We start from the raw sequence: 15366 nt of genomic DNA on the forward strand, positions 1-15366 counted from the left end.
GGGCCAGTGGTTTATTAACAATGAGCTTCCAGCTTCCATTCTGTGTTATTGTTACAACTTATAGCAGTGTCGTAACTTGCAATATTAGCAATGTAAATACGTCATAACTCTAAAATGTTTCAAAGTAACGGCTGATACATTTATTTTTAGAAATTTTGTGGATTATACTCATTAATATGATTAATTATAGGGTATTTCACATTATCATAGATTTCAAAATTGTATCAGCAAATTTCAAAATTACATTAACATTAAATAAAATAAAATTCCACCTGTGCAGAAGCATTTCAGTTATTGTGTGGCTGTGCATCTGTGCAGCTGAGATGAAACAGTGATCTACTGTCTCACTAGTTGCTCCTTTGCTCTTAATATACTTAAGGAATTTTTTTTATGATTTACTTTGATCTTTCAGCTACAGATATCTCAGGGTCCTTTTCTGCCCTCCTAATTTTTACTGAACTGTACTCCTACAATCCCCATTTTAGTGTTTCACTGGAACGGGGCTGCACGAGAACATACCCGATCAAAACTTCTCCATGGATGGCTTCCGGACCGTTCGGGCTGACCGGAAGTGCACTGAGAGCAGTAAGTGTAAAGGAGTTGGGTGCTTACTGTTCTGGTTAACAACAGATGGTGCAATCCGGGTCATATTACGATCGAGGAACGTGTTTGTAGACCGGATATTGAACTTTTTACTGTTGGACTTCGGCCATATTCTACCGAGATACAACAATGGGCGGCACGGGAGGTTGTTCCTGACTGTAGCCATCGAACTTGCAGCTCCTCCCGTGGAGGGTCAGACACCCTGAGCCAATAGACTGGTCCTGGACTTACTTTCCATCTGGCATAGTTTGCATTTTGTTGTTTGATTGTGGTTTTTGTATTGCTATATTTATGCTCCATTCTTGGTTGGTGCGGCTGTAACGAAACCCAATTTCCCTCGGGATCAATAAAGCATATCTATCTATATATATATATCTATCTATCTACATCCTCTGTACACCTGAAGAGACTTACCTGAATTCAGCTGCCTATATCTGGCATATGCCTCTTTCTTTTTCTAACTATCACTCATCAACCAGAATTTTGTTGACCAAGTACTCCACTCTAACAGGAATATAGAACATAGAACAGTACAGCAGAGTACAGGCCCTTCGGCCCACAATGTAGTGCCGACCCTTAAGCCCTGCCTCCCATATAACCCCCCCACCTTAAATTCCTCCATATACCTGTCTAGTAGTCTCTTAAACTTCACTAGTGTATCTGCCTCCACCACTGACTCAGGCAGTGCATTCCACACACCAACCACTGTCTGAGTAAAAAACCTTCCTCTAATATCCCCCTTGAACTTCCCACCCTTTACCTTAAAGCCACGTCCTCCTGTATTGCGTAGTGGTGCCCTGAGGAAGAGGTGCTGGCTATCCACTCTATCTATTCCTCTTATTATCTTGTACACCGCTATCATGTCTCCTCTCATCCTCCTTCTCTCCGAAGAATAAAGCCCTAGTTCCCTTAATCTCTGATCATAATCCACACTCTCTAAACCAGACAGCATCCTGGTAAATCTCCTCTGTACACTTTCCAATGCTTCCACATCCTTCCTATAGTGAGGCAACCAGAACTGGACACAGTACTCTAAGTGTGACCTAACCAGAGTTTTACAGAGCTGCATCATTACCTCACGACTCTTAAACTCTATCCCTCGATTTATGAAAGCTAGCACCCCATAAGCTTTCTTAACTACCCTATCCATCTGTGAGGCAACTTTCAGGGATCTGTGGACATGTACCCCCAGATCCCTCTGATCCTCCACACTACCAAGTATCCTGCTATTTATTTTACTTTTACTTTATACTTTATTGTTGCCAAACAATGGATACTAGAACGTACAATCATCACAGCGATATTTGATTCTGCGCTTTGCGATCCCTGGAGTACAAATCGATAGTAAATATTAAAAATTTAAATTATAAATCATAAATAGAAAATAGAAAATGGAAATTAGTGCAAAAAAACCGAGAGGTAGGTCCGGATATTTGGAGGGTATGGCCCAGATCTGGGTCAAGATTCATTCAGCAGTCTTATCACAGTTGGAAAGAAGCTGTTCCCAAATCAGGCCGTACGAGTCTTCAAGCTCCTAATCCTTCTCCCGGAGGGAAGAGGGACAAAAAGTGTGTTGGCTGGGTGGATTGTGTCCTTGATTATCCTGGCAGCACTGGTCTGACAGCACGCGGTATAAAGTGAGTCCAAGGACAGAAGATTGGTTTGCGTGATGTGCTGGGTTGTGTTCACGATCTTGTGCAGCTTCTTCCGTTCTTGGACAGGACAACTTCCATACCAGGTTGTGATGCACCTCAGAAGAATGCTTTCTACGGTGCATCTATAAAAATTAGTGAGGGTTTTAGGAGACAGGCCAAATTTCTTTAGCTTTCTCAGGAAGTAAAGACGCTGGTGGGCCTTCTTGGAAGTGGATTCTGCTTGGTTGGACCAAGTCAAGTCATTTGTGATATTGACCCCGAGGAACTTAAAGCTTTTGACCTGTTCCACTTGCGCACCACCAATGTAAATGGGGTCGTGCGGTCCGCTACTCCTTCTGAAGTCAACAACCAATTCCTTTGTCTTGCTGACATTGAGGGATAGGTTATTGCCTTCGCACCATGCCACCAGGTTCTTAATTTCCTCTCTGTACTCAAACTCATCATTACCCGAGATACGGCCTCCAATTGTGGTGTCATCAGCAAACTTATACATTGAGTTCGATGGAAACTTGGCCACACAATCATGGGTGTACAGTGAGTACAGCCCGGGGCTGAGTACACAGCCTTGTGGGGCACCAGTGCTCAGAGTGATTGTAGAGGAGAGCTTGTCCCCTATTGTTACAGCCTGGGTCCTCTCTGTGAGGAAGTTGAAGATCCAGCTGCAGATCTGAGTGCTAAGGCCCAGGTTCCGGAGCTTAGGAATCAGTTTATTTGGAATGATGGTATTAAAGGCAGAGATGTAATCAATGAAAAAGTGCCTTACATATGCGTCTTTATTCTCCAGGTGCTCTAAGAAGGAATGTAGGGCCAGAGAGATGGCATCTGCCATCGACCTGTTGCTCTGGTAGGCGAATTGCAAAACGTCGAGGTTGACTGGTAGGCTGTGGTTGATATGTGCCATAACCAATCGCTCGAAGCACTTCATAGCAATTGATGTCAGAGCCACAGGTCGATAGTCATTCAGGCATGCCACCTTGCTCTTCTTCGGCACCGAGATTATTGTTGCCTTCTTAAAACATGAGGGAACCCTAGACTGAAGCAAGGAGCAGTTGAAGATGTCAGCAAACACTCCAGCTAGCTCGCTTGCATAGGCCCGGAGAACCTGTCCCAGGACACCATCTGGCCCGTCGCCTTCCTTGGATTTATCTTCAGGAAGGCCCTTCTAACGTCCTCCTCGGTGATGATGAATGTCGATGCCACCAGGTCCGGTTCATCCGGAGGGAGCAGGAGGCTCCTCTTCTGTTCGAATCTTGCGTAGAATACATTAAGTTCATCAGGAAGAGAAGCGCCACAATTATTGATATTCCCAGCCTTTTCTTTGCGCCCAGTGATCTCATTTAGACTCTGCTATAGTCTACTGGCATCCGTCTAGTTAGCCTGGGCTTCCAACTTGGCTCGATATTGCCACTTGGTGCCCTTAATGGCTTTGCGGAGTTCACGCCTGGATTCCGTGTAGCGACTGGTATCCCTGGACCTAAATGCCGCAGCTCTAGCCTTCAAAAGGGACTTGACCTCATAATTCATCCAAGGTTTCCAGTTCGGGAATAGCCTGATTGTCTTGCGAGACACACAGTCCTCGGTGCATTTCCAGATAAAGTCTGTGACAGCTGAGGGATACTCATCGAGAAGCTGCCGAGTCCTTGAATACTAGCCAGTCCACCAATTCAAAGCAGTCACAGAGGATCTCATCCGTTTCCTCCGTCCAACGCGACACCACCTTTGACATCGTGACTTTCCGCTTCAGTTTCTGTTTGTAAGCCTTGAAGTTTGTCTTCCCAAAGTGTACCACCTCACACTTCTCCGGTTGAACTCGAACTTCGGCATCCTATCAAAGTCTCTCTGCAATCTTCGACAATCCTCTACACTATCCACAACACCACCAACCTCTGTGTCATCTGCAAACTTGCCAACCCACCCTTCTACCCCCACATCCAGGTCATTAGTAAAAATCATGAGAAGTAGAGGTCCCAGAACAGATCCTTGTGGGACACCACCAGTCACAACCCTCCAATCTGAATGTACTCCCTCCACCACCACCCTCTGCCTTCTGCAGGCAAGCCAATTCTGAATCCATCTGGCCGAACTTCCCTGGATCCCATGCCTTCTGACTTTCTGAATAAGCCTACCATGTGGAACCTTGTCAAATGCCTTACCAAAATCCATTTAGATCACATCTACTGCACTACCCTCATCTATATGCCTGGTCACCTCCTCAAAGAACTCTATCAGGCTTGTTACACATGATCTGCCCTTCACAAAGCCATGCTGACTGTCCCTGATCAGACCTTGATTCTCTTAATGCCCATAGATCCTATCTTTAAGAATTTTTTCCAACAGCGTTCCCACCACAGACGTAAGGCTCACTGGTCTATAATTACCCAGATTATCCCTATGACCTTTTTTGAACAAGTGGACAACATTCGCCTCCCTCCAATCCTCCGGTACCATTCTAGTAGACAATGAGGACATAAAGATCCTAGCCAGAGGCTCAGCAATCTCTTCCCTCGCCTCGTGGAGCAGCCTGGGGAATATTCCGTCAGGCCCCAGGGACTTATCCATCCTAATGTATTTTAACAACTCCAACACCTCCTCTCTCTTAACATCAACATGCGCCAGAACATCAACCTCACTCATATTGTCCGCACCGTCAAGTTCCCTCTCATTGGTGAATACCGAATTCATTGAGGACCTCGCTCACTTCCACAGTCTCCAGGCACATCTTCCCACCTTTAACTTTAATCGGTCCTACCTTCACTCCTGTCATCCTTTTGTTCTTCACATAATTGAAGAATGCGTTGGGCATTTCCTTTACCCTACTCACCAAGGCCTTCTCATGCCCCCTTCTTGCTCTCCTCAGCCCCTTCTTAAGCTCCTTTCTTGCTACCCTATATTCCTCAATAGACCCATCAGAATATGCTGGCCCTCAACTCTTCCTAGGTCACTTTTTAAAGGCTTCCATCGCCAGACATCCCTTTACCTGCAAACAAGCTCTCCCAATCAAGTTTTAAAAGTTTCTGTCTGATTCCATCAAAATTAGCCTTCCCCCAATTTAGGAGTTTGAGTTCAGGATCAGTCCCATCTTTTTCTATAATTAAAGTAAACAGAATTATAATCATTGGTTCCAACGTGTTTCCACTCTGGTGCATCAACCACTTTCCCAGCCTCACTTCTTAACATTTTGTTTTGCTCCACTGAATCAGTAACAATAATCAAAAATCAATACCCCATCTGTTGTCACAGAATACATTCAACACAATTGGACTTCTTTTTTACAACTACCAATCAGAAACATGTAAAGGTCTGTGCTTTTGTTTTACTAATCAAAATTCAACAGGTATAATTTTAAAGGATCATTATATAAAATTTATTGACCATATCCAGACCTAAGCACATTTCAGTTAGTGTTGTATTCCACTTTTAAAAATACTTTCATACTATAAAACTTCATTCTTATTACATTGAGTTCAAATTCATAATCCCTATTGCATTCTCCTTTCTTATTGCCATGCTCATTTTATCAAAAGTACATAGGCACCTCTACTACAATAACCGTAAGATTTTAACATGCACACTGTAATGCAGACAATATTGACCCAACTTTCACAAGGCAATGGATGGAAATTTCTTATTCAACAAAAAAGTGTTCACCACCAGCTGACTTGGTGATAATAATTAGTCAAGTAAGCAATGATTCAAAGCAAGAGGGCTGTGGGTGAACAGCTAAGGATTTCCAGAGCGAAGGCATTTTACTACTCGGGGTAAAGACAGGCAAGAATGCACAGGTGTGTAACATCAGCCAGTAGAGCGTGAAATGTTTAAAAAGGCGACCACCATATCCAGCAGGCAGCGGAGAGAGAGGGTAGTAGAGTGATAGGGCTTTGGCTCAGCGGGCTCAGACAGTAACAGGACAAGGCAAGGTAGGTTTACCTGTGTTAATTGCGGAAAGGATGAGTATGTGTATGAGGCCGGTGTTGTGTTCAGTGTCAGATGTGGGAAGCCCTAGAGGCTCCTAGCCTCCCGGACTGCCATATCTGCACCCAGTGTGTTGAACTGCAGCTCCTAGGCGACCGCATTAGGGAACTGGAGTTGCAGCACGATGACTTTCGTCTGGTCAGGGAGAGCGAGGAGATGATAGAAAGGAGTTAAAGGCAGCTGGTCACACCAGGGCCATGGGAGACAGACAACTGGGTTACAATCAGGAGAGGGAAGGGGAAGAGTCAGGTAGTAGAGAGTACCCCTGTGGCTGTACCCCTGGACAATAAGTACTCCTGTTTGAGAACTGTTGGGGGGGACAGCCTACCTGGGGGAAGCAGCAACGGCAGTGCCTCTGGCACAGAGTCCGGCCCTGTGGCTCAGAAGGGTAGGGAAAGGAAGAGAAAGGCAGTAGCGATAGGGGATTCTACAGTTAGGGGGTCAGACAGGCGAATTTGTGGACGCAGGAAAGAAACTCAGATGGTAGTTTGCCTCCCAGGTGCCAGGGTCCGGGATGTTTCAGATCGCGTCCAAGATATCCTGCAGCAGGAGGGAGAACAGCCAGAGGTCGTGGTACATATTGGTACCAATGACATAGGTAGGAAAAGGGAAGAGGTCCTGAAAACAGATGACAGGAAGTTAGGAAGGAAGTTGAGAAACAGGACCACAAGGGTAGTAATCTCAGGATTACTGCCTCTGCCACGCGACAGTGAGTATAGGAATAGAATGAGGTAGAGGATAAATGCGTGGCTGAGGGATTGGAGCTTTTGGGGCAGGTGTGACCTGTACAAAAAGGATGGATTGCACTTGAATCCCAGGGGGACCAATATCCTGGCGGGGAGGAAACTGGGGAGAGTTTAAACTAGAATTGTTGAGGGGTGGGAACTGAACTGAAGAGATTGGGAAAGAGGGAAAGAGGCGGTTGGCTCACAAAGAGGGAAAGCTTGGAGACAGTGTGTGAGGGAGGATAGGCAGCTGATAGAGAAGGGACGCGCTAAGACTGACCGTTTGAGATGTGTCTATTTTAATGCAAAGAGTATTGTGAACAAGGCAGATGAACTTAAGAGTGCGGATGAGTACTTGGAGCTATCATGTGGTGGCCATTACAGAGACTTGGATGGCTCAGGGACAGGAATGGCTACTTCAAGTGTCAGTTTTAGATGTTTCAGAAAGGACAAGGAGGGAGGCAACAGAGGAGGGGGCATGGCACTGTTAATCAGAGATAGAGTCACAACTGTAGAAAAGGTGGAAGTCATGGAGAGATTGTCTAGAGTCTCTGTGGGTGGAAGTTAGGAACAGGAAGGGGTCAATAACTCTACTGGGTGTTTTTTATAGGCCCCCCAATAGTAACAGGGATATCGAGGAGCAGATAGGGGAACAGATCCTGGAAAGGTGTAATAATAACAGAGTTGTCGTGGTGGGAGATTTTAATTTCCCAAATATCAATTGGCATCTCCCTACAGCAAGGAGTTTAGATGGGGTGGAGTTTGTTAGACGTGTTCAGGAAGGTTTCTTGACACAGTATGTAGATAAGCCTACAAGAGGAGAGACCGTACTTGATTTGGTACTGGGAAATGAACCCGGTCAGGTGTCAGATCTCTTAGTGGGAGAGCATTTTAGAGATAGTGGTCATAATTCTATCTCCTTTACAATAGCATTGGAGAGAGATAGGAACAGACAAGTTAGAAAAGCTTTTAATTGGAGTAAGGGGAATTAAGAGGCTACCAGGTAGGAACTTGGAACCATAAATTGGGAACAGATGTTCTCAGGGAAAGGTACAGAAGAAATGTGGCAAATATTCAGGGGATATTTGTGTGGAGTTCTGCATGGGTACGTTCCAATGAGTCAGGAAAGTGATGGTAGGGTTCAGGAACCGTGGTGTACAAAAGCTGTAGTAAATCTAGTCAAGAAGAAAAGAAAAGGTTATGAAAGGTTCAGAGAGCTAGGTAATGTTAGAGATCTGGAAGATTATAAGGCTAACAGAAAGGAGCTTAAGAAGGAAATTAGGAGAGCCAGAAGGGGCCATGAGAAGGCCTTGCTGGGCAGGATTAAGGAAAACCCCAAGGCATTCAACAGGTATGTGAAGAGCAAGAGGATAAGACGTAAAAGAATAGGACCTATCAAGTGTGACAGTGGGAAAGTGTGTATGGAACCAGAGGAAATAGCAAAGGTACTTAATGAATACTTAAGTATTCACCATGGAAAAGGATTTTGGTGATTGTAGTGACGACTTGCAGCTGACTGAAGAGCATGTAGATACTAAGAAAAGAGGATGTGCTTGAGCATTTGGAAAGCATCAAGTTGGATAAGTCGCCGGAACCAGATGAGATGTACCCCAGGCTACTGTGGGAGGTGAGGGAGGAGATTGCTGAGCCTCTGGCGATGATCTCTGCATCATCAATAGGGACGGGAGAGGTTCCGGAGGATTGGAGGGTTGCAGATATTGTTCCCTTATTCAAGAAATGGCGTAGAGATGGCCCAGGAAATTAGAGACCAGCGAGTCTTACTTCAGTGGTTGATAAGTTGATGGAGAAGATCCTGAGAGACAGGATTTAAGAAGATTTGGAGAGGTATAATATGATTAGGAATAGTCAGCATGGCTTTGTCAAGGGCAGGTCGTGCCTTACAAGCCTGATTGAATTTTTTGAGGATGTGACTAAACACATTGATGAAGGAAGAGCAGTAGATGTAGTGTATATGGATTTCAGCAAAGCATTTGATAAGGTACCCCATGCAAGGCTTATTGAGAAAGTAAGGAGGCATGGGATCCAAGAGGACATTGCTTTGTGGATCCAGAACTGACTTGCCCACAGAAGGCAAAGAGTGGTTGTAGACAGGTCATACTCTGCATGGAGGTTGGTGACCAGTGGTGTGCCTCAGGGATCTGTTCTAGGACCCATACTCTTTGGGATTTTTATAAATGAGCTGGATGAGGAAGTGGAGGGATGGGTTAGTAAGTTTGCTGATGACACAAAGGTTGGGGGTGTTGTGGATCGTGTGGAGGACTGTCAGAGGTTACAGTGGGACATTGACAGGATGCAAAACTGGGCTGAGAAGTGGCAGATGGAGTTCAACCCAGATAAGCGTGAAGTGGTTCATTTTGGTAGGTCAAATATGATGGCAGAGTATAGTATTAATGGTAAGACTCTTGGCAGTGTGGAGGATCAGAGGGCTCTTGGGGTCCCAGTCCATAGGACGCTCAAAGCAGCTGCGCAGGTTGACTCTGTGGTTAAGAAGGCATACGGTGTATTGGCCCTCATCACTCGTGGGATTGAGTTTAGGAGCCGAGAGGTAATGTTGCAGCTATATAGGACCCTGGTCAGACCCCACTTGGAGTACTGTGCTCAGCTCTGGTCGCCTCACTATAGAAAGGATGTGGAAACCACAGAAAGGGTGCAGAGGAGATTTACAAGGATGTTGCCTGGATTGGGGAGCATGCCTTATGAAAACAGGTTGAGTGAACTCGGTCTTTTCTCCTTGGAGCGATGGAAGATGAGAGGTGACCTGACAGAGGTGTATAAGCTGATGAGAGGCATTGATCGTGTGGATAGTCAGAGGCTTTTTCCCAGGGTTGAAATGGCTGCCACAAGAGGGCACAGGTTTAAGGTGCTGGGGAGTAGGTACAGAGGAGATGTCAAGGATAAGTTTTCTTTTTTACGCAGAGAGTGGAGAGCGCATGGAATGGGCTGCCGAGAACAGTGGTGGAGGTGGATACGATAGGGTCTTTTAAGAAACTTTTGGATAGGTACATGGAGCTTAGGAAAATAGAGGGCTATGCGTAACCCTAGTAATTTCTAAGGTATGTTCAGCACAACTTTGTGGGACGAAGGGCCTGTATTGTTCTGTAGGTTTTCTATGTCTATGTTTCTAAATTTGCAAATCAGTCAAGCTGGTCCGGAGAAATGTACCAATATTCCACATTCCAAATTTCACTTTTCAAGATAACCTTTGATGATGAAATACCGGGCATTTTTAATAAATATTTTCATCCCCCGTGCTAATCAACATGAAAAACAGATGTTATTGATTCCAAGTATTTTGCATAAGTTTTTTTTGGACATTACCAAACCCAACATAAACATACCAATATTAGGTGGGCTGCCATAATTGATTGGTGGCTCTGGAGGTCTTCCACGATGCAACGCTGCAAGCGCTGATCCTTTCCATACCACGTGCTTGCAACCTTCACATTTAAATTCAAAAGAAATCCAGAATTATCAAATGAATTTGCGTTGAAATTAGGAATATATATCGGGATATTGCTTTACTAATGAACTTCTCGTACTTTTGTTTGTTCGAAGCAAAGACTGCCTTCCTGCTCCCAGTAATGAACGAACTCCTGGGACGCTCTGTGGAATTTCTTTTTCTAGGAGAGGTCCAAGTCGCTGACATATCTGAAGGAGGTGATCTGGAGCTATGTGCCTATGTGTTTTCACCTTTTTACACACACAGAGAAAAAAACATTAGAAATAATTAAATTCCTGGCTTCACAAACAATAGAAGACAGCTTATTCATGATCAATTTCCACTTCCTTTGCATTACTTTACAGTTCAGAAGCCAGAACCATACCTCTTTTGTGGAACTGCTGAGTCATATACACAAACATCATATGCATAATTATCCTCTCAGCTCAAGAAGCAACCCAAGCAAAGATCTTTTCTTTGCTCATTTGACTGCACTCTAAATTTGGTTAAATAGATTAGCAGTTATCACTATTGTCATGAATCCTCTTTGCAACAGAACAAAATCTGTATTATCGCAGAAATAGTTCCGTAGAACATGCATGCTCAAACATTTATGGCATCATAATATTAACTCTCAGCTCCATCACTGCTTCTCATGAATATGTAACAAACAGATATAAGGCTTCCTGGGAAACATTAAACAAAAATAACCCAGATCTTTTATTTTTAACCCTTCTACACCTTTGGTGCAATTTATAACTTTTTTTACTTGAGGAGTTTAGCACTTACTTGCGCTCCTTTGTTAAGTATCAACTGTAGTAACTGAACTATTGCGTGTGATTTTACTTAGAGTGACAACAGCAACAAAACTTTATAAGATTATCTAATTCATCAATATTGCAAATATGGATGACCTGATAAATAGTCAAAAGGCCCCTAAAATATTTTCGTTGCTCCACTTGAATGAATGGAACCCGTTTTCACATTAGATGGAAAACAGGTCAATGGTAGGGTTAAACTGACTCCTGCTAAGACTCCCAAGACCTAGCACTCCAACAGACCTAACAGGTTTGATGGTCTGGTCTTTATCTACATAGTCCTGCAATGCAGCTTGCAGAAGATACCAGTCTCAAGGAATACACAGATATCTTAGGATTGAACACTTCAGCCATTTCACTGCAAGGCCAAGCAAAAGCTTCAATTTTAGAAGCAGTTAGCATTCAGTAACATTGTGGCTGAAATAAACTCAACTTCCCATTCCCATTTAACCAAGTAACCCTTCATCCTTCTCATCAAGAATCTATTCTTCCACTCAATAATGTTCCATCACCCTTTAAAAGCAAAGGAGTTGCAAAGATTCAGTTGAACTCCTAAGTGATCCCTTATTTTTAAACACTGACTTCCTGGTTTTGAGCTCTCCCACGTGGAAACACCTCTTCATTTCCATCCTGTCAGGACCCGTCAGAATCTCAGGAACCTATAATCATGGGTTCATATGGACTACTGTTTATTTTCCATCTAAACCTACCAGTGTTTGTTACTTCAGTCTATAGCAATTAACAATGCTAAAGCATGCATACCCCTGTTGAACCAGGCAGTGGAGGTGGGGATCCAGTCACCAACTAACAGGGAAGATTTCAACGTGTAAAGCTCAGATCAAAACTGAAGCTATGTATATCAGGAAAGGGACTGTGTACTACAATCTGGATGGTTACCTTTTTGTTTCTGTTCATGTTAATTATCCAGTTCAAATTGACTGCTTCACTACACCCTGCTACTCAATAACTTAACAGATGGAAAAAAAACAACTGGTTACTCTGGCAAGGACTCCCAAAATCTATTTCCAAATCTTTTCCAAGGAAGGAGATCCTTTGCAACACCTACAGAGTCTAAAAACGATTACAGTGCTACAAAACCAGGGAAGGAAAAACAAAGGGCAATTACTTTCAGTCAGGTGTTGGAACAACACACACAAAATCTAGCAGGCCGTATGCAGAGTTTGGAAGAGTTTCAGATTTGGAAGACGAAAAATAGTTTCATTTCAGCATGGTGTTTAGACACGACATTTTCCTGAAAACAATCTTTTAAAAATACCCAGCTAATGTTTTCCCAGACTAGCAGTAAGTCAAATAATACAAAATAGCTAAGAGAAAAAAATCCACAATTTGCACCCACTTTGACACTGTCTTGCTTGACTATCAAGCAAGTGAATATATAATTACACAGTAGCAGAGGAGACCATTTAGCCCTTTGAGCCTGTTACACTTTTCAATAAGATCACAGCTATTCCAAATCTAAAAAATAAACAACTAAATCAAATCATGAATTGACACAGAAGTCACAAATTAGGACATTACATTGAAAACAACAAATGAAATTATCAGTATATGTTTTCCCATTAAATGTTGATATAAAATGGAGTATACATCATCTGAAGATGATGTTGAATCATTACACCGAAGGCAGAATTGATTTGGGTAAACAGCTTAAATAGGAAAAATATTAACAGTGGTATATAAGAATATAAGCCTAAATGGGGAGTTCATAGAAACAGACTTCATTTATACTTAACTTACAATTATTCTAAAATGCATTTATCTAAACATGTCTTGTGCTGGTTACATAGCATATTCTGAGATTTTATTCATTAAAAAGAACCTTAATGCATAATTAGGAAAATGTTTTATGATTTTTGTGGTGCATTTTTTTTTATATTCTGTACTTAGCCCAAGGTAAAATGATTTTATATCTTGGCTGTATCAGCACATCTCAGGTGCTTTCCTCCAAATATATTGTTAATGAAATATCTTCAATGCACTTTTTTTTAAAATGTAAAAGCAAAAATATTTGAGTGTTGTTTCTGTAAAAATTAGCTTTAAAATTAGCAAATAAAGCAATTCATTTATTTTCCAAGCAAGGCAGTGAATTGATGAGCATGCAGCTCCCACTGATAGCTTTATGACATTTAAAAAACTCATTATAGTTTATTAACTCCAGCAATGAATATTAGATCACTAGTCGGCATAAAAGATATTATGTTCTTTACAAATAGTTATACATTTGTGATTAATTAAATATCTTTTTAAACATCATTCCGCTGCTCAATCAATGAATCCTGAAAATATTAAGTCTCCCAAATTTTGTAAGAATTACTTGCACAGCAAGATGGATCTCCAGAACATAGTAGGCCATCTGGAGCTGTCACCTCTCAAGATATACTGGCGGTCAGTAAACTGACACAAAATTGACTAAAAATGATTTCCTACTGGCAATCAAGAGCAAGTGATACGTGTTTGCTACAACGAGGCACAACCAAGTGGTGATTTACCAGCACTTGGCGCAAAGAAAAAGACTTCAATATATATTTTTAGAAAAATCAGACTAACACCCCATCATAATTTAAAGTTGTAAGATGCACAAACCATCTGCACAAGAGATGAAACTTAGACAACCATGTGCCAAAAGAATTAATAGGGAACTCCATTTTCTCCCTTTTCCACACAGGATTCAGACAGTGGTACTACCACAATAAAAATCTAGGGCCATAGATATGTTGCATCTTTGAGGAATGTTTATGACTGTACACCATCTAGAATGTCAGAATTTTATGCTTATCTTGCAAAACTGATATCGAAAGTGTGAACTGCAAGGAAGCTTTTTGTGATTAATTTCTTAGTAGATGTCCAAGAGGTGACTGCACAAATTTATAATACTTATAAATTAAACTAAGGGAGTGTGACAGGAAATCACAGGTCAAAGACAAGTAGAAAGACAAACTTCAGATTGATATCTGGTTCCTTGACTGAGTTTGGAGAGAGAATTGCAATGTCACTTCAGAAACTGACAGAAATATGGCCAAAGGGATAGCAATTTTCCCACATTTCCAAGTCAAATTAAAAATAATGTAGGAATAGCCGCCAAATTATGAGAGAAAATATCTTTTATTTCTTATAAATGATTGTGTCAATTTTACACCAGTAAAAATATGACAAATGTTAAGAGTTAAGTGAAGTTATTCTACATTGAGCAAAAATACTATTTCTAACAGCTTTTAGCTGACCTTAGAAATACCTTGTTATAGGATGTTTTTAAAACCAATTTGTCCATCCATGTCATTTGTTTCAATTCTTCTAAAACCTTTGGAAAGTTGATGACTCATAGGTAGGTTATGCAGGGGAAATATTTTGAAATTTCCCTAAAGTATTATAAATTCCTATCCAAAAACATTTTGGAAGTTTGCAATATTGCTGTCAAATAGAACAGCTATGTAGAAACTGTCAAAAGTTCAACAATCAACCAAATGAAGGAATAAACATTTCATGAATTATTCCATGCAATTTCTGCATCGATGTCAACAAAAGTTAAACAAAATTAGCAAATAGCAAAAATTATGCTTATTATAACTGGGCCACATTGAATTGTCTGAGCATTATTAATAACTGTAAATTTACTGTTTACTCTACCTCCTTCAACTACTATGTTACTAAAGTAATTTAGTTTCACAATTCTGTAAAATTATGCAAAGTGATTTGGTACAGAGGTTAAATCAGTTTAGAAATTTGCAAATAATTACTTTAGATACAACAAAAATTTCAAAGCATTTTGCTTCATTAAAAGTGACTACCATCAAAAAATTAAAAGAATTAATATTTCACAGGTATAGGCAAACTCAATTACTCTCTTTCGAAAATATTATCAATTTGTAAGATACATAAATTTCATCCTATTAAACATTTACATCTGAAACTTATTTTCCAAATTATAACAAAATGAAACTAGCCAGGAGAAAAACAATTACAAATTATTGTAATTTTTGGTATAAATTTGATCATTCATCTCATTACGATTATATGTGGTTCCAAATTACTGCATAAATTCAAAAAAAAGGAATAATTAATAAATTATCACTAAAATTACTTCACGACCCTCTCTAAATTTAGATAAAATCACA

The 15366-nt window shown here is 41.4% G+C and overlaps 1 protein-coding gene across 3 annotated transcripts in view; it reads right to left on the reverse strand.

Annotated features, from left to right (window-relative positions):
* Window positions 1–15366, reverse strand: part of phip (pleckstrin homology domain interacting protein) — a 198864-nt gene that overhangs the window by 181022 nt on the left and 2476 nt on the right. For all 3 annotated transcript variants that reach the window (XM_063040327.1, XM_063040329.1, XM_063040326.1), the window contains exons 5-6: window positions 10516–10666; window positions 10315–10413 (exon numbers count right to left, since the gene is read on the reverse strand). In XM_063040327.1, the coding sequence (XP_062896397.1) occupies window positions 10315–10413; window positions 10516–10666 (250 nt within the window). The remainder of the gene's footprint in view (window positions 1–10314; window positions 10414–10515; window positions 10667–15366) is intronic.

Source organism: Mobula hypostoma, chromosome 2, assembly GCF_963921235.1.
Source record: "Mobula hypostoma chromosome 2, sMobHyp1.1, whole genome shotgun sequence".
Classification (NCBI taxonomy): Eukaryota; Metazoa; Chordata; class Chondrichthyes; order Myliobatiformes; family Myliobatidae; genus Mobula; species Mobula hypostoma.